Here is a 22,559-nt window from a genome sequence, read left to right on the forward strand (position 1 = left end):
TGCAGAATGGTGGGCTTGTAGTTCAGCTGGGTTGTTATGGTGGAGGACTGGCAGGAAAAGGATGGAATTCGTGATGGAGAGGTGCAGTTAGCCAGGACTCTGAGCTAATGACCGGGTTCAATGTCCTTGGATGAAATTATATACATGACATATTGAGGTCCTATTGCACATAGGGATCCACAATCCTACCTTTTTTAGGACCACTCAAAATGTCACAAAGGAATGTGCAAGTGTTTCACTTAGAATGCCTTAATACAGTGTTTCTCAACCTTGGCAACTTGAAGGTGAGTGGACTTCAACTCCCAGAATTCCCCAGCCAGCATGGCTGGCTGGGGAATTCTGGGAGTTGAAGTCCACACATCTTCAAGCTGCCAAGGTTGAGAAACACTGCCCTATTGTAATAGTCTGCAGGTAAGACTTGCCTGTGGATATCAGCCAACCCTGGAGAATTTTGATTCTGGCATTTGTACATCAATACACTACAGTTTTCTCTCTATAATAACTAAAGTGTGGTTTCTCAGGCATGGCTTCAGAGCAGGGCTAACATTTACATGTACTGTACTTCCCAGATTTCTTTTCTTTTTTTTTTTTTTAAGACTGAAAAACAAAACGGACTGCTGATTCAGCAGAGGAGTGGAGGTAATGGGGGTGAGGGGGGAAGACTCCTTATTCCTTTCTCTTCCCATTCTTATGTCAAAACTTGTTGTCCTGAAGCCCCTTTATTCTTTGTGCACAGAAAGGGAATGAGGAAAAAAAAATAAACATTGAGGGGACAGACAAGTGACATGGAAATGATCGAGAATTCCTCCACCGAGTGCTCAACTCAAGCCAGAAACAGAATGTCAGGGCCACATATCACATCCAGGCTGGCCCCAAAGGCATAAAGATGGCTTACCTTCCAGCGGTTTCCACATTCGTTACACACAACAAACGTTGTCATTGGCTCATCTGAACTGCGGGTTTGCACCTGTGTGAATGAAACACAGGTTAAGCCTCAACCAGGTTGCTGATTTCCAGAACTGCCAAGTAAACCACCTTTCTTCACCCCATCCGCATAAATATGTCTTTGTTCTTTTTTCCAACTAATCAGTTGTGAATGTTAACATTTAAAATATTTTATCGACAGCGCCAACTGAATCACATTCTGAGGCAAACCTTTGAGAGTTGGATTATCGTTATCATGACTGTCATCATCATCACCATCATCAATTTTAAAATCCTGCCTTTATTTTTGGTCAACTAAATATGGAATACATACTTAGTGCTCCCATCTCCTACGCTCCCCACAACCGCAACCCTACGAGGTGGATTGGGCTGAAAGAGAGAGACTGGCCCAAAGTCCCCCAGCTGGCTCCATACTTAAGGAGCCACTAGAACTCATGGTCTCCTGGTTTCTAGCCCAGCTCCTTAGCCACAATAAACTGTCTCTCTCTGTGGAAATTCAGAAACTCCTCTGCGCAAGCTCCACAGATGCTATTAGGAACTGTGTAATAGTGGAAGCAAAGTTGTGCAGTCCACACTTGGCAGTGTTTCACAGTTTGATACACATCCTGAATAATGACCTGACTAGACATTAACTTAGGGCATTACTGAACCAGAATTACAAAGAAGGACTCCAAGCTTCTGTTTGTAACCACCAGCATCTCCTGAAACCTATAAACATGTGGAGTCCTTGGTGCTCTCTGAGCTTGGTTGTTTGCTTGCAGACGTTTCATTACCTAAGTAGGTAACATCATCAGTGTGAATGAGGGTAGGGTTTGCTCCCTGTTTATATGCAGTAGCTTGCCCTGCCAGTGTTAATGGTGTGTGGTTTTCCACTGGTGGGCAGGGCATACTATCATGCTATTCCCTTCTATTGAAACCGCATATGGGCGTTGAATGCTTCAGAAAGCGCGTAAATGGGAGAAATTTGCATGTAGGCAAATCTCCACCAAAGAACAACTATTCTTTCTGCATGAATGCCTATGACAGTATGCCCCGGCCACCAGTAGAAAACCACACCCCCACCAACACTGGCAGGGCAAGCTGGTGTATATAAACAGGGAGAAAACCCCATCACTAGCACTGATGATGTTACCTAGTTGGGTAATGAAACATCTGCAAGAAAACAACCAAGCCCAGAGAGCACCGAGGACTCCACAGTTCAACCTTGAGCTACATATATTCTCTTCTATTGAACCCCATAAATATGGCACTCCTGGTTCACCCTCTTTGGGACAAAGATACCATTTGTAAAGTGGGGGAAACCAGAATGGTATATAGTATTCCAAATGGGTCAACACAATCTAAGCTCTCCATGCAAGAACACTTTAATATGGTATATGTAAGCCACCCAGAGTCACTGTGTGAGATGGGCAGCTATACAAATGTAATTAAATAAATAAATATAAAATATATTCACCCATCACTGAGATTCCTGATAAATGGACCCTATGAAGAAATCAATCCCTTCTTAGAAATGAAAGAGAATAGGGTTGTTTTTTTTAAGATGGTGGTTAAATATTTATTTGCCCTTTCTAAAAAATATTTATAGTCGGGTTGATGTTCAAATCTCAGCTTTTCCCACCCACTAAATAAACCAGGTGTTTAAAGAATTGTCCTAAGTTCATATGAAAGTGGCCTTCGTGACATAGATTTTGTCCAAGATTTTACGGTATCCCTAAATTCTCCAACAAAAGACTGGTCTCTATTACCAAGGGGTCACTTTGCACAATGGGCAGATCTAATGATTGCACTCTTTTATATTGTCAGACATGGAAGAAAATTGGTGTTAGGAGTTAAAGTTAGCACCACTTGTGGTCAGTGCTGAAATATTCCTATTTCTATGACAACCTTATTTTTTCCTGTAAGGAGAAATCTTCAAATTACCCTGTGGAAGTCTCGAATCTCACCTGAGTGTAGGTGCAGTTCTTTTTCTTGCACTTCCCACAGGTGAAAAGGTCTGTCTGCGTCCCTCCTGTTTTGGCCATTTGATGCTCCCGGATGGCCTCCTTGGTCATGGCTTTCCGGATCTCTTTCAGCTCATTACTGGCCATTTCCTTTCCAAGAAAGAACACAAGGGCTCGCTTCACTGAATGACATGCAAACTTGGGAGCTACATTTGAAGCAATGGCAATTTGGATATCCAACTACCTAAATGACTGCGACCAGGATGGATGATCTCAGCCATTACAGATCTGAACAACTGCAAAGATCATCAGAAAGCAAAGACTGACAGAGTCACACCTTGCAGTCCTTTTACACTTTTGATGGATGCTTTTATGTTTCGCTACTTGTCCAAGCAGCTTCTTCAGTCTGAAGAACTGCTTCAGACTGAAGAAGCTGCTTGGACAAGTAGCAAAATGTCTCTAACCAAAAAGAAAAGAAGTCCAGTTGCCATGACTCAACCTCCAGACAATTCCACCTGGATGACTGAGAATCTTCAAAAACATGCTTTTATATTGTACTGAATATAATGATAAAGTATATGATCATATTTTAACCAAATCTTATTTTTTGTCAATGCAGATGTGATCACATAGGAAGTAGTACAGATAGATTAAATAAATAAATAGAGTGCCTAATCCAGTGTTTCTCAACCTTGAGAACTTTAAGATGTGAATTCTGGGAGTTGAAGTCCACATATCTTAAAGTTCCCAAGGTTGAGAAATGCTAGCTTAATCTAATGCTTCTGCTGAATCAAACCACAGATCCCATTTAACCAGCCCAATTCACAGAGTTGCCAACCAAGACAGTCAGGAAGGCAGAAGCCCGTTCTATCCACTATTCTTCTGTCACTCAGGATCATCCTACATCTTTCATCCTTAGATCTTTTTTCTAATCTGCTTTTACTAATCATCTAAAAGAGCCCATCATGTCTTGTCGCATTTCCAAGGTCCAGGCAATTGCTGGTCCTCCCTGTCCTCACCAAGGGACAGCCCTTCTCCTTCCTGAGAGGAAGAAGCAGTGGCAAAATATGGGATGTGTAAACTGCACATTGATTGCTAAGCTCAGTAATTTTAGCAATGCGCCATCAAGAACAGATTAAAACTGCTTACTCAAAAAGCTATAGCGTGTCAAAAGAATAGAAAGAAAACTCCTCAAAATAAGAAGGAAACCCAAGCATCTCTAGTCTTGCCTATTACCATCATGTTCCCCAGTATCCCCACAATTAATAGGAGGGTGTGGGGAGTGAAACTGACAGCTGAATAAAGCCCCCCTCCATACAGTTTGTCTTTCTTTGAATAGCCTCCAAATCATTCTGCAGGTTAAAGGTGACAATATATAAATACAAAGAAAGTTGGCATCTCTGCCTTAGACAGTTGTGCTTTGCAATGGAAACCATGGAGGACTGTAGTAGCACGGCTACTTGAATGGATCCAGTCTGGATTCTTTAGGCTACTCAGACCTCCATCTCACCTCTGAAGTCATCACTGCAATTTGCTCTGGAGTAATCACCCCACACAACACATTCTTTCGAAGGTCAGGATTCTTGGAGTCCCTTAGATTGGAGAGGCGGCTCCTGACACGGTTTTTGTACTTCAAGTCTGTGTTCTTCACATCTTGGTATATACGTTCAGATGCCATTAAGGACCACAGAAAGAGATGTTTATTTAGTATAGCTCCAGCCAGAAACCTATCAACATGTCAGTCAGTCAGTGGAAACGTCTAGGTATCCACACTAAGAGAAGTTCTCAAATCTTAAGTGGGGAGACAGACATTTTACCAAGGGTCAGCATAAATGAAGAGAACATCAGGGGATCTGTGAACAGCTCTGGAGATTCCACCTTCATAACAATACCTTTAGAGGCAGCAGGAAATATAATCCATATGCCCAAGGAACTGAGTAGGACCTCTAACTAAGAATAGCATTATTCAAACCTAGAATATGAACAATGTACTGGTTTCAGCTTTCACAGTTGGCATCAATGAAACAGTGATGAATTTTCGGGCTGAATGGCCATGCTCTAGTTTTCTTTTGTCCTGATGTTTCAGAGATCAGCTTGCCAGGTTCAAACACAAGAGCCCAGTCAACCCAGTTCAGCTGCCTATGAGCTGCTTGAGAGGTTCACTACAAATCACTAAACTCTGCCTCTGAAGATGCCAACCGCAGTTGCTGCCACAACTTCAGGACAAAAGACAATTAGAAGACGGCCATTCAGCCCAAAAACTCATCACTTCTAGAATATGAACCTTGAAGACATCACCCCACCACAGCCTCCAGACAAGTGATCGCATGTAACCACCTCCCCGATTGAGGCCCTGCAGTTTATGCTACCTTCTCTCTGGTTCCCACCGTTCACTCATAATGCTGATGACTTCCAGGGCTGCTGTTCTTCTGCAATGTTGTTGAAAAGTTAGGAATCCATACTGAAGAATTCCCAGCCCTTTCCAAAATATCACATTGCTCGGGTTCCCAGGAGAAAGCAGTAAACTGCTTTAATGGTATCAGACCCTGGACAGGGTCTTAAAAATAAGGATTAGGAGATTCCATTTGAAGTAACAGCTGTTCAGAATCCTGCAATTTTTGGGGGGGTGGTACCTTCAGATGTTTAGGATTCAACTTTCAAGGCCTTTAACACAACTAATGAGGGTTAAGGTTGACAGGGACTGCAGGCCAAAACATCTGGACAGTATCACATTACTTATCTCTTTTGTTGGTTTCCTGATGCCACAAACAATGAAAGGATATAGTCTTCAATCTGGGCAGCAAGTTGCTCACAGTCAGCACCAATGGCCATATAGTCATCTGTAAGAAAAAAGAACAAGTGAACTAATAGGAATTTTCAAGGGAATGTGTTATCCTTACATTTCCAAAACAAGCAACTATCTTCAGAGTGTAAAATCTTTTCCCCCCCCCAGGCACACTGAGGCATATTTATCAAAAGTTTGTTATGTCTGTTAAATGAATTAGCATTGTGGCACAGCTGCTAAAAAGTCAAGTGCAATTTTAACATACATCAACAGAAGTATAAATCATAACGATATAGATTTAGGCATGCCTTTGAATCAGTCTTGACTCCTGGTGACCACACAGACAAATCTTTGCAGTGTTCTTGGTGAGATTTTTCGTAAGTGGTTGCCCTTGCCTTCTTCTTCTTCTTCCTAGGGCTGAGAGAGAGGGACTGGCCCAAGGTCACACAGCTGGCTTTGTGCCTAAAGCAGAACTAGAACTCACAGCCTCCTGGTTTCCAGTACCTTTAACCACTATACCAAACCAGCTCTCAAAAAATGCTTTTGAGTTCATCTTGACTCCTGGTAATTGCCTGGACTAGTCCCTGCGGTTTTCTTGGCAACGTTTTTGAAAGTGCGTTGTCCTTGCCTCCTTCCTATGGCCAAGAGAAAGGGACTGGCCCAAAGCCATCCAGCTGGTTACAGCTTTCAGTTCCGTGCCTTACATAGGGCTAGAACTCACAGCCTCGTGGTTTCCAGCCTGGTGCCTTTAACCACTACACCAAACTGGTTCTCATGAGAAGTAATAGATTCACTATATTCTGCATTGGTCAGAGCTAATTCTGGACACCAGAATTTAATAAAGATTCACAGAAACATAAAAGATGTAGAGAAAGGCAAAGAGGAGGCTGGAAACTAAATCATACAAGGAAAGATTGAGGAAACTGGGTATCTTCAGCCTTAAGAAAAAAAGAATATAACTGCATCTTTCAAGTCACAGAAGAAGATCAAGACATGATCACTAACTTCTCTGAAATTAATTGTCCTTCTTCTCAGGAGTCCATTTTAATCTACCATAGTATAATAGCCAATTTTGGTTGATTTGAAAAAGCTAAGCAGGGGGAGACCTGGTTAGGACATAGATGGGAGACCACCAGACTATCCCAGGTTTTTAGGCTAGGCTGGGAAGTAAAAAAAAAACAAACCTGGAAGAAAGCAGCAGCATAGAAAACCAGCTCTATATTGTTGCCAAAAATTTTTATGCAAATGTTGATGTATTCACCAGAGATAGAGCTCAATTCAAGGGAATCTTTACCTTTTACCATCAAGAATAATATTTTGTTTCCAAGAGTCAATCAGGAATTTACAAGGGAGTACACGGCATAACCAAATCACTTTTTAAATACTATCTAAACTGCATCTTAAGCAGCAAAATTCTATGACTTAATTACAAAATTTATTTATTCATTCATTCATTCAGTTTTGATCCCACCCAACTCTGGGTGGCTCATGAAGTAAAGAACAGCATAAAAACAACAGGTAAATAAGAATACAATAAAAGTAATCCAAAAAAGAATTGTAAAATAGTTACAAAATGGAAATCCAGACAACAAAGGGGGGGGGGTCTTCCATACACCCTATCCCAAGCCTGGAAGAATAGCCAGGTTTCAAGATCTTCTGAAATGTCATCAGGGTAGGAATCATCCAGATCTCATAAGCTGATGAATTAACGCTATTCCCCATCTCTCATCTTAAAACCATAACATGAGCTGCACAGACAATACAGTCTTGTTTAACTAAATCCAACCCTAGTAAAGTAATGAAGTAGTAAAACAGGAATATCCCCTGCTTTATAATGGAGTTTAGGCTGAGAGATATGGGGATCTATATGCTCATGGATATCCAAAAATCCTAGCTGAGAGGGGATTTGAAGCCAAAGCCAGGCTTCTGTCAACTTAATCTTACTAGCATCGAGCACAGCAGGATCATGGAACACACAAAAACATCTCTCTTTACAGACCCCTTTACTTAATGGAGGGACTGAAGAGCATACATTCCCTGTGCTTTTATAACCGCATTAAGGGAAATATGCAAGACCTGAGGCTACACATACTCATTTATTTCCAACCTGGTGGAAACTCTCTATCTCTAATCAGCCACAGTTCAATTCAGTCATGCTCCTCAGCAAAATGAAACTTCATTACAATCAAAGGAGATTAAAGGAATCAGAAGGAAAAGAGGCTTACTGTATTTGGGCAGGAACCTGTGGCTTTCAGTACTCTTGACTCAGACCCTTTTGTTCCCAGTGGGATCCAAGTCTGTCTGGAAAACCCTTTTTCTCAGCGCGTTCATGGGGGTGGAACAGAAATCACTGTCCACAGAGAGTGAAAATTCATCTTAAGCAGGATTTCCTGGTTTGGTTTTTAAAATGCCATGCAAAATTTGATGACCATCATGAACAGTGGGACAAACAAGGTAAATATATTTAACATACTGCTGTGCTAAATAAACAATAGCTTTCTAATATTACGCTCAACTGCTTTTTTTCCCATTTGCCTCTGACTTCCATGACTCGAAGAGCAGAGCAAGTACTTCCACACAGACCTAAGGTTCAGTGAAGAGAACTCTGGCATTTGGTTTTTTAAGCACAGGGCACACATATGTGTATATGCACACACGGATAGCACTGGCTGTTTCTGTCCATGTAGAGCTATGATAGTAAAGTGCTTTATACCAAGTCAGCCAATGGGGCCATCTAATCAAGTAGCATTTCACTGGTTATAGCTAAAGCCAACAGTTGAGAAAGCATTTTCTTAGCATATGTTCTGCAAGATCAAATTTGCACGACCAATAAACCTGGAATCTCGTCACTGAACTATGAACCCCCCTCAGGGATTCCCAACTGCAAAACAATGTATTCATACATATGTCTGTACAAACGTTTAGGATGCACACAATTAACTAATTATATGCCCTGAATCTAGCAGGGAACAAGATGAATGTAACAAAGAGCTGTGTTTGGTGGGTTTTTTACTACTAAGATAGAAGAAAAAAAATATTTACAGAAGGAAAAATGGGGGGAAACACCCTGTGCTCATTCTCCTGTTACTTACTGTCTGTCTGGAGAGCAGAAGTTAACATTTCTCGGCATTTGCTTCGCACTGTGTCACATGTGATGGGCACCGGTGGGAATGTCGTGATCTTGGGAGTGGTGGGAGTTTTAACAGACTCCTGTCTTTTGATGGAGCTAAAAGAGAAAACAACCTTGTCAGAATTTTCTGGTCCATACTGTAGAAGTAAACTTGCAAAGATTAGTGCAGAGGTATAACACTGTATTCCTAGAAGGTTTGAAGCCCCCCTCCTATTTTATCTTGAATATAATTCATTCTCTCCAAGTCTTTGGAAAATAAAAAATAATCTCTAAGCTTTTCCTACCACGTGCCCCAGATCTGTGGATTACATGATTATGCTCACGAAAAGATTTTAGATGTATTAAACAGTCAGGGAAGTTCAACTAACAAGACTGCGGAAGTGTAATTAGGGGAACACTAAGAATTTGGACAATTAAGCACAGTGGCATCCATTTCTTTGATAAATTGGCAAAAATAGAGGAACCAGAATCTTAAGAGTTAAAAACAGCTGCAGTGCCTTAATAGCTATATTACATTCAACTGTTGTTGTTTTTTCCTATTTGCCTCTGACTCTCCCATCTGCCTCTCCTCTCCCTCTTAGTTTGTAATACTAATGTGTTTTGCCATTGTATATGCTTGGTCCTGATTTGAGTGTTCTGGGGGAAAGAGTCCCATTGTAAGATTTAACCAGCAGATTCCTTATCATTAAACTTCTTGGCTTAAATGCTGACTTTGATTCAGATCAGGAACATCCACTTTTTTGGATCCAACTAAAAGTCCAACTAAGCCAGCATCCTGTTTCCACAATGGTCAACAATATATTTCTGGGAAGCCTTCAAGCAGGACAAAAAGGCTACTGCTGTTGCTCCTCTACACGTGGCCTTGAATCTGGAAACCAAACGGACCAATAGATCTCCTCCATAAAGCATTTCTCTAAACCTATGTTGTCTTTTCATCCAATAGCCTTTTTATGACAGCAAATTCCACAAATTACACTCTGTGTAAAGAACTGGTTTCTTTTAATTGGCCTGATCAAAATGGAGCACATTTAATTGCTTCAAGTTGCTATCTTAGACATAAAATTAACTTTGTAAATCCATGTGACTTTTTAGAAGGACAGCATTATGAGCAAACAAAATAATAAGAAAAACTGTGGATCATATAATCAGTAGATGCAACAAAATTGTTCAGACTGACTATAAGCCACGTCATTGGACCAATGGTAAGTATTGGACTATATGTACAGATTACTCTCTTGTGAAAAATATTATGAAAAACACGGAGGGGGAGAGAAAGATTAGTGGTACATTGGGTTGAAGTTGGCTTGACGCACAAGGGTCTGGGTTCTCTGTATGAGAAACTAAAAGAATCCATCAAAGAAAGATGATCTAGGGCCCATCTGGAATCCCCATAGTCTTCACAATATGTTTGTGAGCATGAGATCACAGCTTCTGTTCAACAGATCCATGCCAGTTGTTCAGAAAGGAGATCATGAGACATGTGGTTTCTAGAATAAAATTTCTACAATGTTGACATATCAAAGGCTTTGCTTCTGTCTAGCCTTCAGCACGTTCAAAGTGTTCTTTCCAACTACCCTTTAAGGTGGGTCAATTTTATTGGCTCCATATGCTGTGATGTCAAAGCTTCTTATCTTATGATTAGAGGCTCGTGGTTTTCCTAAAACAAGTAAGGAGTTCACCCCAAAACACAGCCTAGGCAGTAGATTCCTCAAGAGGCAAGTAGGTTGCATGCAAAGTATTAACCAACCTGGTGCAGCATGTCTCTTCAGCATAAATCTTGAATTTAATTCATGGCTATGGCTATAATATAGTATTAGAACAATCTGAGTAATTCCATTGCTAATACCAATTAGCTTGAGTATCAGGGAACACTAAATCCTTAACAGACTCCATTTAACTGGCCTTACTCCCCACATATTAGCTTCTTCATGGGTCAAGACTATATAAGTCAATCTGAATTGCCTTTAATACAGCAGCACTGACTGTTACTATCCAGAATGAGTTATGAGTAGCTTTAACATCTGTTGTGCAAAGGATCTGCTGAACCTTTAGCACTGCAGACCCTTAAATTGAAAAAAACATGTTTGGGCTGACAAGGAACAGGTCACTCACAAAGTTAAACCACACTAGGTGGGGTTTTCTTAGGGCAATCTTTCCCAACACAGGAGCATCCTAGTAAGTTGTACTACTACTTCAGTCATGCCTCAGGCAAGACGACCAAAAGCTTACACTGGCTCAGAATGTTGCCAGTCTTAATCCAACACAACTAAATGATATTACCTTTATGAAATGGAAACTCCCAAATGCCTTTTCTTTCCATTAGTCCAGACAGATCTATATCACATACTTCTTAATTTTAGATGTCAGATCTAATTAAGATTTAGGCTTCTATTGAGGGTGCTTTCACAAACGCTTTACATCAGAATTACATTATTAAAATCCTCCAGTGTTCTTGTAGTTCTTTGTTTAACAGTCCTCCATTTAGTCCCACCATCCAAAAACAGGGACACACCCAGAGTAGCAGGCTCATTCCTGGCATTTGCAAGCAGGGTTGGGAAAATCTGTCCCAAACCCTGAAGATCTGCTACCAGCCGTTGTACCCAACTCTGAGCTACATAGGCCAAGCCTTTCTTAGTTTAGTTATTTTTTAAAATTCCAGACTGTCCTTTTTCCAAGTGATGAGCAGTAACAAAGGTAAAAAGGTAAAGTCTTTCTCAAGTTGAACTTGCTGGTGGCTTCATGGTCACATTCTCGACAACAATATGAAAGTGATTTGCCACTGACTTCTCCCAAGATGTTTTTGCAACTCCCCAGTCTAGCCTACAGCCCTGGGATTTTGTAGCGCTCTCCCATCCAAGAACTAACATAATAATTTTAAAAATCCCCAAGTTCTAATTCATGCTCAGCAAGTCCCTCTATGCCCTGACATGATTGACCAAAGAACAGTGTTCTACAAGCTGTAAACAAAAGGAAGTGGAGAAAGAAGTATTTTATGACAGCAAGTATAAGCTGCAAGAGCCAGTTTGGTATAGTGGTTAAGGCACCAGGCTAGAAACTTGGAGACTCTGAATTCTAGTCCTGCCTTAGGCACAAAGCCAACTGGGTGACTTTGGGCCAGACCCTCTCTCTGAATCCCAGGCAAGGGCAAACCACTTCTGAAAATCTTGCCAAGAAAACTGCAACTTCTCCAGGCGGTCACCTGGAGTCAGGACTGACTTGAAGGCAAAAAAAAAAAAAATACAAGTTGAAGTTCAGCCTTAATTGTAATGTTGAATGTGCTTTGTCAAAATGTCAAAATACTACACAGTGGGACTAAATCAAATTAACTGAATTGTATTAAAGTTAATTCAACCAAATGAAACTCTGGTCTGGGCCCCACCTATATTTTGAAGTTTGTTTTGTTGCCTGAAAAAGGTGGTACTTTTTTGCTTAGTGAGAGGAAGTCTCAAAAGAAATGTGGGTGTCACTTTACAATCCAGGTTGGTACTCAACCTATGAATGAAAATATTCTTAAACCGTGATCCTTAACACTAAAAGAGGCTCATATTTTGTGACAAGTGTTCCCAACGTGCCAGGAATTCAAAAGGATTCTGCTGAACTGGCACATTGTACCTTGGTGAAACCCTCATCTGAATCTAAGGAAGTTGGAAGAATTTCCCTATACCCTATCGCTTTTAAATATCTTGGTATGTTATAAAAAGGGTGGACAATCTTTTTTTTATGGAGTTGCATTCTCTCAGTGGTAATCTGCTTTTTGGGGTGGGGGGAGGGAACGTGTCGTTTGGCAAGTGGGACTCAAGCAAGCAGCATTGTAGCAAAGTGAAAGCAAAAATTATTTTGTCCCCTCCTGACAGTCCTTCTATCAACTTCCCAGGCTGGCAAGAAATTCATCTCTCTGCAGTTTAAAATGGCCACAAGTGGCTGCAGCATCGCCAGTTGCCCAACCCTGTCCCGAGAAGAAACTAAATAGAAGCAGTTTAGTTTTTCTGCCTTCGTTTGACGTTTCCCTCCTTCGTATATTATTCTACTTTATGGTATGCCATTATATTCCCTTTAGGCACAGTATTCATTTCAAACATAGTTTGTTTATGGATTTTAGTGACATGATTTTATATTTCAGGTTAGCTATTTTTATTATTCTAAGCCAGTGTTGTCCAAACTTGGCCACTTTAAGATGAGTGGACTTCAACTCCCAGAATTCCCCAGCCAGCCATGCTGGCTGGGGAATTCTGGGAGTTGAAGTCCACTCATCTTAAAGTGGCCAAGTTTGGACAACACTGTTCTAAGCCATCACTCTGTAGTTTTACCTAAACTTTACAAATTTTCACTGTATTCACTCTCATGTTTAAAGTCTTAAACTTATAATTTTAATAGTATTAGTACCACAGTTTTATAGTTTGTGTTAGCAATAAACATTATACTAAACATTATCAGTTTTTCTAGTATACAGGTTACACTATTATTTCAGCAGGACAGCTGTAAGCTTATTTTTCAAGTGTTGTTTTGCTGGCCAGTGATCAAAACACAGAGACTTGACTAATCAATATGGTTTTTTTTATACATATAGACTTTTTTGTTTTTTACAGCCTTTTCCCCTGGAATATGTGGTTTAATTAAGTACTCACCATGTTTGACCAGTCATTTGTTCTGCATAACAACAAATTACTGTTCTCCAATCTTATTTGTACATAAACGGGGGCGGAGGGGAGATCTCTCTCACTATGATGTTGCAGGAAAAATTGATTGGGGAATAAAATCATCGTATCCTTATTGTTAATGCCTCTTTTTCCCCAGTCCAATAACACTACGGGTGCACTTGTATGCACCTGTCTCAATGAATTAATCCTTCTTTGTACAGGATCCAAAGAATTCCAAAACAACACGTGCATATAGACACCCACCCACACACAATAAAATATTGCCATTAGATTTAAATAAACCTTTCATACAGGTTCAAAGGACAGAAAAGCACTACCATTCATTGGACTTGCTGGTTGTTGTTTTTTAAAAATAAAATTACTGGGAAGGAATAGCTCAAGTCACACCACTACAGTTTAGCTCAATAAAAGTACTGTACTGCTCTAAATCCGCAAATAAAATTAAGACTCAATTGCTGGTGGGTCGATTGCTGCTGTAATTGTGTGGTGCACAATCACAGAGAAGTAGCCGCAGGAGGCAAATGAGTTGGGTGGAGCAGCCCTGAAATACCGCTCTGGAATTTTCACTCTTACCAATACAAACTGTGAAAAAGAGGAAGGACAGACTGAACAGGTGCATGACTTCTGTTCAGTACGGTAAATGCTGAGTTTACAACCTTGGTCCTCTGCAGTAAAGGGACTCTCTTTTCATCTTTTGCCTGCTTTCTGCTTAATTCGTGAACATTATTTACAACGCTAAGCAAGATTGGTCCACATGGACAAATTTAGCTGTGACCTTTTTCACTGCAATCAGAATATAAACTGGCAGTGGAACTGCTGACGATGCCGGTTTCCATTTCCATTTCCATTCAGGACGGAAACCCAGTCCTACCGGGGTCAGATCTTCATGATCAATAACAGAGGATCGTAGACTGCACTTATCTCAGCGAGTGGATCTTCAGAATGGAATGCAAAAAAGACACAGTAATGATTTTTCAAGATCTGCCTCCACAGATCTAGGTAACTTGTTTCCTCTAGGGAGCTCTGTGTTACAGCCCCACCACTTTCCATAACCTCCTCTAAAATAGGAAAATGTGTTACAGGAGAAATAGTTGTTTAAATCCACCTGATTTGGGGGGGGGGCTCTTCAGCAGGGGGGTGCCTGCTTCTTCCAAGTAGCAAGTGTAACTCCCTCCTCTGAGGAAGCACTGACCCAGCAGCTCACTTGCTTGCTCTCCTCCCCACATACGTGCCACTCGCTTCTCTACTCAGTCCTCAGTCATTCAGCGCCCATTCATTTTCACCCTCTCCTTACTTTACCAGATGCATTTCCAAAGAAACAGAAGTATTCTCTTATACCAGCCATTTCACTTCTTTCATCAAACATTCATTCCTACCCATGGTCAGAATTTGCACGTCTTTACATGTCTATACCCGTTTCCCCATCTGTAGAGACATTTGACCAAGATGCACAAACTAATTTATTTGCTGTGGAGTCCTTGGTGCTCTCTGAGCTTCGCTGTTTTCTTGCAGACGTTTCGTTACCCAGCTAGGTAACATCTTCAGTGCTAGAAGGGAGTGGGGTTTGCTCTCTGTTTATATACAGTAACTTGCCCTGACAGTGTTGGTGGGGGAGTTGTTTTTTCCCTTGGTAGCTCCTAGACTAGGCTGTTGTTCACACACCACTCAAAAGAGACAATCACAAGCTAAAAAAGGAAACAAAAAGACCAGAAAACCTCCTCGCCAGCAATCAACATCCAGATAAACAGGGGTTGACACCAGGATTAACACCAGACAAACAAGCACTAAACAATACCCTAATCTAGGAACTGCCAACTCAGACAATCAAGCAGTAAACAACAGCCTAATCTAGGAACTACAGTACCAAAGAGAAAAACCACCCCCCGCACACAGGGAAAGCTGCTGTGTATAAGCAGAGAGCAAACCCCACTCCCTTCTAGCACTGAAGGTGTTACCTAGACGGGTAACGAAACGTCTGCAAAAAAAACAGCCAAGCTCAGAGAGCACCAAGGACTCCACAGTTCAACCCTGAGCTACACATATTCTCTTCTAGTTTATTGGCTTTAGTTTTCTCCCATTTATGGTAACTTCCAGTCATTCACCCTACTTTTCCTGTCAAACATAACTACTTTTATACTATATTAAGTTTTGTATATTAATTTTCAGGCCCACATCACTTGTTGCTTTATACAATCCATCCACATCTATTGCAAATCATCCAGGTTCTCAGCCAGCACAGCATCACCTGTATGCAAACTTACATGTATCTTTCATGTCCCCAACCAACACCCCCTAACATCACTACAAAGATTACCTATATATTTATCCATAAATGCATTAAACAATTAACAGAACATCATGTCACATATATTTTTCTTACTTCCTGAATAATGTTAAGCCATTCCCTAAGCTTTCTCATATATAGTTTGCTTCTATGGCATATCGCTCTTATCACATTCACCAACCAATCAATTCCATATTCACATGAAACATTCTGTAATTCAAGCCCACTCACTTTGTCATACACTTTCTCTAAAGCAACAAATGTATAATAAAAGTCATTCATAACTTCCAAACATTACTATGGACCCTGCTTCTCCATATTATTATTTGCAATAGTGGGACGTGGCTCAATGCTAAAGACAACCAACTCTCTCAACAACAACTTATTAGGTGTTCAGATTATGTGGAACCATTGTAACATTAACTACCTTCCCAGAAAATGCTTTAATCAACATCAGTTCACGTTCAAGGCAAAACTAATATGAATATTCTGGCCACTCTGAATTGGAATCCCAAGCACACAACTTTGAGTTGTGGGTTGACCCATGCAGAATTGTATGAGACCTGGATCCTATGAAAATCTGCTTGCAAAAGAATGTAAAAAATGAAGGAATCTGGAGTAAGAGCAGCATCAATATAATTGGAGCTGAGAAATTGCAAGATTTGTGTAGGGAAGCATTCCCAGTATTTTTCCTCACTGTTCCAACACTCCTTATCTCTTTGTATGGCCCAGTAGTGCCACTTAGTCATAAGAAATGAATCCTGCTGATACACAGGCAGAAGACTGGGTTAATAGCAAAAAAAAAAAAATACAAATACAAATAAAGTAAATCAACAAAATGAGAAATGGTCTTTATTAATAAAAGGAACAGTGTGAGGAAGAATGAAGAAATTAAAGCAAATCAGGTAATAAACAAGAATAAAAATAAATGCACAAAGTCCACTGTGTTTTGCAGGTATTTATTTTTTCCATTTATAACTGCAGCGTTCAAAAAAGGACATTATACTCAGCTTATCAAACTGGAGCCACCATCACTTCTTGGAAATCTCCATTCGTCAGTAGAGAAGTAACATTTCCCCATTTGAACAAACCATACTAATATCTGAAACAAAACCTGGGTGGGTTAAGGGGGCAACCGGTACAATACAACTAAGGGAAGGGTTACCTTTGGTCTCGTGAATCACCACTCTCCTTTGAGGAAGAAGCTGGCAAAGAAGAATTCTTCTTCTTTTCATCGCCCTTATCCTCAGAAGCATCTGAACATAGTTGAGGAGGGAGAAGGACAAGCAGTAAAGAAAGAAGTTGCCGTAAGGAAGCAAAGGGTCTTCTGCCTCTAGCAAGGTCCTAGGATGGTCACTTCCTTGGTCATGAGCTCTTCTACTGCAGAACCAACAAGAACTTTCGAGCAGCAGCATCTTTATAGAGACAGTGAGCCTCCAAAGCAGGGTAGAAAACAGCATGATCTCTATTTCTATCTTTGTTTAACACCTGAGGAGGCTTGGAAGAATATCTGTTACAACATATACAATGATGGAGAGAGGATGCTGTTTTTCTGGCAATTAAAAAACCAACCAACCAACCAGCCTTCGCCAGAAAAAGGATCCTGTTCTAGCTATATCTTTTTCCTGGCAGTCTTTGTAGCTTCTCAAAAGAGATACACCATGGGAATATTTAGGGTTAAGGCTGCATTCCTATGTAACTGGAAGCACATTTCTATCTTTGTTAGCTTGTCCTATGTTATGACTTTAAGCTTGCTCGTATTTTATTGCTTTAACTTTTTGAAGGTGCATAATTGTATTGGGGTTTTTTATTACCAACGGTTTTCAATGAAGATGAAACTACTGTAAATTTAATTTATAACTAAAATCGTTATAGTAAGCATTTGTGGATCTACTTGGTTAAGACAGCAACTATGAATCCTCATGCCAGTATCAGTACTGTGCTCTTGTAAGGTTGACAAAAACAGTAACCTAGAAATTATGATGTGACAAAACCTCTACGCTGAAAGACACACAATTACTGCTTTCACATCCTGCGTGAGCATTACATTGCTCAAAATAAAAAGTAGGTGTATCTTGATTCATTCCATAACATGTTTTTATTCTTTGAATCAACTCTACCTATTTTCTTACCTAGGAGTTTCTTCCAAGCCTTGATAAGTGATTTGGCAAGCGCAATCACATCTTCATCCGTGCTTTGCTTTCGAAGTGCGTTCACAGACATCCCAATTCGAGTAGACTGCAAAGCATTAAATAAGTATTTGTTTAAACAAATTAAAGAGTTAAATTACATTAAAATTAAACAAGAAGTGATTCATCCTATGAAGCTAGATTAAATTCCTCAGGATGAGAGAAGAGTGCCCAAACCCCAAGTTAAGGTCAAGCCACAGGCTATTCGGCAATTTGCACTAATTTCACAAAACAGCAGCTTTACAACTGTAGAGTTTATAAATCTTATCTCTGTCCTATTTTTTTCCTATTCTGTACAGGATCTTGGTTTTGCTTTCTACTGCTCTGGGACATGAAAGCACAACCTGAGATGGGTTTTGACGAGCACTGATATTAATAACCTTTTTCAAAGCATAACACACAGAGAAGTGTAGAGAAAGTGAGAGTATGTTAAAAGAAAAAAGATATTCAACACCATGATTTACCTGCAGTAAATTCAGTGTTATCGGCATACTTTTCAGTTCCTTCAGCAAATCCATTGCCCCTTCCTCGAAAATAAAAGAAATCCCACAAGTTACAGGCATCCAATATCGAACTAAGTTAAATTGTTTTGATGAGGGCATGTGAATACGAGCCACTTTTCCATATTTACAAGCGTAAGCAGAAACGGAGGGCTGTTACCAATCAAATGGGGGGGGGTACAGTATAGGAATGGAAAAAACTACTTCATGGGTGCCAGTCAAAATAGATGGGATGAATTGAAACAAAAGATTCAAGTGTGACTGCCCAACTTAACCTTTTAAATTAGACAACGTTGTAGATTTCCAAGGACTTTTGATCCAGTTTTACCTGGCATCCTTGGAGCTGCCTTTTTCCTCAAGCTTTGGACTATCAACGCAATGAAGAAATTTCTAGATTTTCTTAACTTTCTGCCAAGCTTGCCAAGTAAACAAATCTGCAACCTGTCAAGGCTATCCAGCATTTCCTCCAACCGCTCACATTCGGCAAGTTTCTTGGCAAGATAGCAAATATAGTGAGCTTTTATAAAACATGGGCTCTACAGTGATTGAACATGGAAGCAGAAGAGGAATTCAACAGACCGGTTTTCTAGCCTCTGATCTCCCTTCTCCATAAAGGAGATCTATTTAATCTCTGAAAAGTATCCCATGTGCTTTTGATAAAATTTCACAGACTCCAAATAGGTTTTGCTAGGAAAGGCTATTTATTGTGGCTCCCCATATTTAGTACGATCTGATTTTTCTTTATAAAGTGCTCTAGAATCAACTTTGACAATTCAATTATAATGTTCAAATGAAAACAAATAGAAACAATTCAGCCTCCTATTGCCAAAGAAGCAATTACTGCAATTACTTAGAATCCAGGAGAAAGGAACAGATGTTACCATTTTCCCAGTAGCTTAATTCTGATTCCTGAATTAATCATTTTGCTAGTTTGCTAGTAAAAACTTGCAGAGAAAAACTGCATTGTCAGAATATAAAACAATGCACAAAACACAAGGTAAAGTCTCCTCTGAGTGAAGCTCAGAGCAGTTGGGCCCACAGGGAAGTCGCTGTACTTAAATGCCACTAGCTCTATTTCTGTGCAAAGGAAACATTACTTTGGGCTCAGCTGACATCTTCCCTTGCTGCAATGTCACACTGCTGCTTACCTGAACTGCTCACCTTGGGGCCCCTCCCCTGTCTGTAGATCTTATCTGCCCTTAATAGGTGTCCAGTGTTCACATCCTTTCTTTCTGGCTTCTGCAAAACTCTTCCTCTCAGCAGCATCATTGCAAACCTAGTTATGGGAAGCCAAGAGTTCCCAGACTCTCACCAAAGACCCTCAGTTTTAAGGCTTTCTAAATTATTCCTGCGCCATCGGCAAAGCAAAAAGACAAAAGTGGGAGGGAAGCACTCGTATTCATCCAAGTTCTGGACTTTTACGTTTTCTAGATGGCAAATTTGCAGGCAGAGGCCACTTGTCTTTGTGGCTCCCCAGGGCCTAATCCATTTTATAAATAATCAGTCTCAGTTTCCGTGGTCATAAATTACAAATGGGTACCTTATGGCCTGTGAACCCCAAAGGCAATTTAATAGGTCTCCTGCATATTTTTAAGGTTCAGACTCTTTCAAGTCAAGACCAGTTCCTGGTGCCTTCATGTAGTTTCCTTGAAAACAGCTTGGAAGTAGTTTGCCATTACGTTTTTGTGGTGTTTTTTTTTTTTTTAATTTCCCCACTTATTCCCATTCCCTATTTATTAATGTATCTTACAGCCCTCGGTTTTCCTGGCAGTCTCCCATCCAAATACTAGCCAGATCCAGCCCTGCTTATCTTTGAGTTACTTGTACAGTGAGATGGGTGGCATATATAAATTTGAAAAATAAACAAACAAACCAGACAAAGTTGGCTAGGTATTGCCACCTACCGTAGATTTCTCAGAAAGCAACGTTTTCTAAGAAATAAAAGAACCTAAATCCAAAATCCCTAAATTGAGGTCTACAATTTAGGGAATACATTTAAAAAACCACTTTGATCCACTGCCTAGAAAACTGCTCAGATGGAGTCAGGCTCACCATGAGGTTATCTGTATCTCAGCATCGTGAACCCTTTTCCATGCATATAAGGCTCACACAGGTATGAAAAATACTTGGTTTCAGGTCTTTAACTAATGGTGGTTAAACATATATTTAGATGAATCACTGACTATGGGAGGAGTCATAGTCCAACACCTCAGAAGGTCATTTTAACAGGAGAAATGTCCTCAAATGATCAAGAGACCCGAAGAAAAAAAGGAAAAGGATTGTAGGGTTGAGATGACTCCAAGGAAAATTAGCAGCATTGCCCCTTAATAAAAACACGGAGAGCATTGATCCAACCTTGGTTGACCTCAAGAGCCTGAGCAGTTGAACCAATTAGTACTTGGGGGCAAGGGCATCCTTAGGCACTGGGGGGTCAAAATCTGCAAAACGTTGCACGTGACATTATGATCCCCGGCTCCTCGCTATATGTGTGTGACATCATCCCCAAACAGCCGAGCCTTGATTTATCACCACCCTCACCATCCCACAGATTGACTCCCCATCATGCTGCTTGGTCAGGAGACCACCAGGAGACCTCTGGGCTCTAGGACAGACTGGGAAATCAGAAACCACCCTGGAAGGAAGTAGCAACAAACCAGTTCCACGTCGCTGCCAAGAAAACTGTGTGGACTGAGGGAGAGTTTCCCTTTCCTTACAGCAGGAGGGAACCCCAGTCAGGTTTGGACTGGCTCAGAAAAAGCAAGCCAGGTCAGACGGGTTAGTACCTGGATGGGAGACCACTAGGAAATCTCAGGTTGCTAGGCCAAACTGGGAAGTCAAAAATCTCCCAGGGAAAAAGCAGTTTTAAGGGCAAGCAGCACCCCCAGGAGTCGAGATGAACTCAAAGGGGCTTCAGCTCCTGGAAGCACCCAGAGAAAGGAGCAGGCAGGGTCTTTTTCCGTTGAGGACACCCCAGCACAGGGGAAGGGCCCCCTTCCCCTTAGCCTAAAGCGCCCCACGGGCTCACACGAAGAAAACACGGGAGCGCGCGAGAAAATAAGCCCGACGAAACACGACGGCGAGGGCGGAGAGCCAAGGCTGCGGCGACCCGGAGGGGGCGTGGCTTATAAGGGGCGGAGGGCGGGCCCTTCTCGCGCGAAGTGGGCGGGGCCAGGAGACCTTCACGGGAGGGTGGGGCGGGGCCAACGGCTGAAGGCACTTAAATGGCGGCGGGGAGGCAGGGCCAAGCCGCTGTCCTGGGCGGGGCCCGTTCTCCAGGCGACGCGAGACGGGGGTTGCCATGACAGCGACGAGGACGGACTCGGCTTTCTTTGCGAAACTGGAAACGCCAAGCAACGGGAGCTCTCGGAGGCGGCGGCAGCGGCGGCGCAGGGCGTGCCTCCGGGCGGGCTGCTCCGCGGGCCGGGAAGGCGCGCGGCGGCGCCCCCCACTCACCGCGCTTTTCTTGGCGACCATCTTGTCGAGCCGCTTGGCGATGCGCACGATCTCCTCCTCCCCGCCCATGGCGCCGGCTCTCCGCTCCGCGTACGGTGTGCGGCCACGGGGAGGAGGGAGGCGTGGAGAACCGTCCCCGGGACGCTGCCAGGCGAGCCGCGGTGAAGAGCGGGCGAGCTGCCCCGCTGACCACGGCAACGCCTCTTCCGTTTTGGGCGCCCGCCCAAGGCATGCTGGGAAGCGTAGTCCGATTGCCTTTCAGGCGCCCATCTCTCCCAGAGGGCTGGGCGCGACACCTGGCGGTTCGCTTCGCAAAGCATTTCGGGAGCTGCAGTCCCGCGATGGGGCCCGTCGATGCTTAGAGCAACGGACTCCAAGTCCCGGCAAGCTCAGGGGCGCCTCGGTGGGCTTTCGCGGGTGGTGGTGGTGGTTTTCGCCAGATCCGTGCTGCCGTCTAGCGAGAGCCCGGGGTTTCTCGGGGCGAGCCGTCAGCCAGGCTTCAGCCGAGTTACCTGGCCTGCGGAGAGCCTGCTCGGCCTATGGGTTAGGATGGTGAGCTAGGCGTGAGTGCCAGTCCTTGCACCGGCCATTCTCTCTTAGCCCTGGGAAGAAGATTGATTGATTGATTGAATATGTGCCATCAGTTCGTTTTCGACTCCTAGCATCCATGTA

At 42.0% G+C, this 22,559-nt stretch overlaps 1 protein-coding gene across 6 annotated transcripts in view; it reads right to left on the bottom strand.

Moving 5' to 3' along the window:
- The window catches only part of TCEA2 (transcription elongation factor A2), a 38,690-nt gene extending 16,483 nt beyond the window's left edge, over positions 1-22,207 (bottom strand). Inside the window, exons 1-9 of one of the 6 annotated variants that reach the window (XM_088154410.1) lie at positions 21,888-22,207; positions 18,399-18,457; positions 17,878-17,983; positions 16,911-17,001; positions 8,766-8,899; positions 5,672-5,728; positions 4,399-4,553; positions 2,892-3,038; positions 896-967 (exon numbers count right to left, since the gene is read on the bottom strand). In XM_088154410.1, the coding sequence (XP_088010536.1) occupies positions 896-967; positions 2,892-3,038; positions 4,399-4,553; positions 5,672-5,728; positions 8,766-8,899; positions 16,911-17,001; positions 17,878-17,983; positions 18,399-18,457; positions 21,888-22,119 (1,053 nt within the window). In that variant the 5' untranslated portion in view covers positions 22,120-22,207. Of the gene's footprint in view, positions 1-895; positions 968-2,891; positions 3,039-4,398; positions 4,554-5,671; positions 5,729-8,765; positions 8,900-16,910; positions 17,002-17,877; positions 17,984-18,398 lie in introns of all 6 variants that reach the window. The other 5 variants (XM_088154415.1, XM_088154414.1, XM_088154413.1 and 2 more) reach the window with 5 other exon arrangements.
- Positions 22,208-22,559: the final 352 nt, after the last annotated feature.

This window comes from Python bivittatus, unplaced genomic scaffold (assembly GCF_059951505.1).
Source record: "Python bivittatus isolate LINGU-HERP-01145 unplaced genomic scaffold, Pbiv_v1 ctg000700_np1212, whole genome shotgun sequence".
Taxonomy (NCBI): domain Eukaryota; kingdom Metazoa; phylum Chordata; class Lepidosauria; order Squamata; family Pythonidae; genus Python; species Python bivittatus.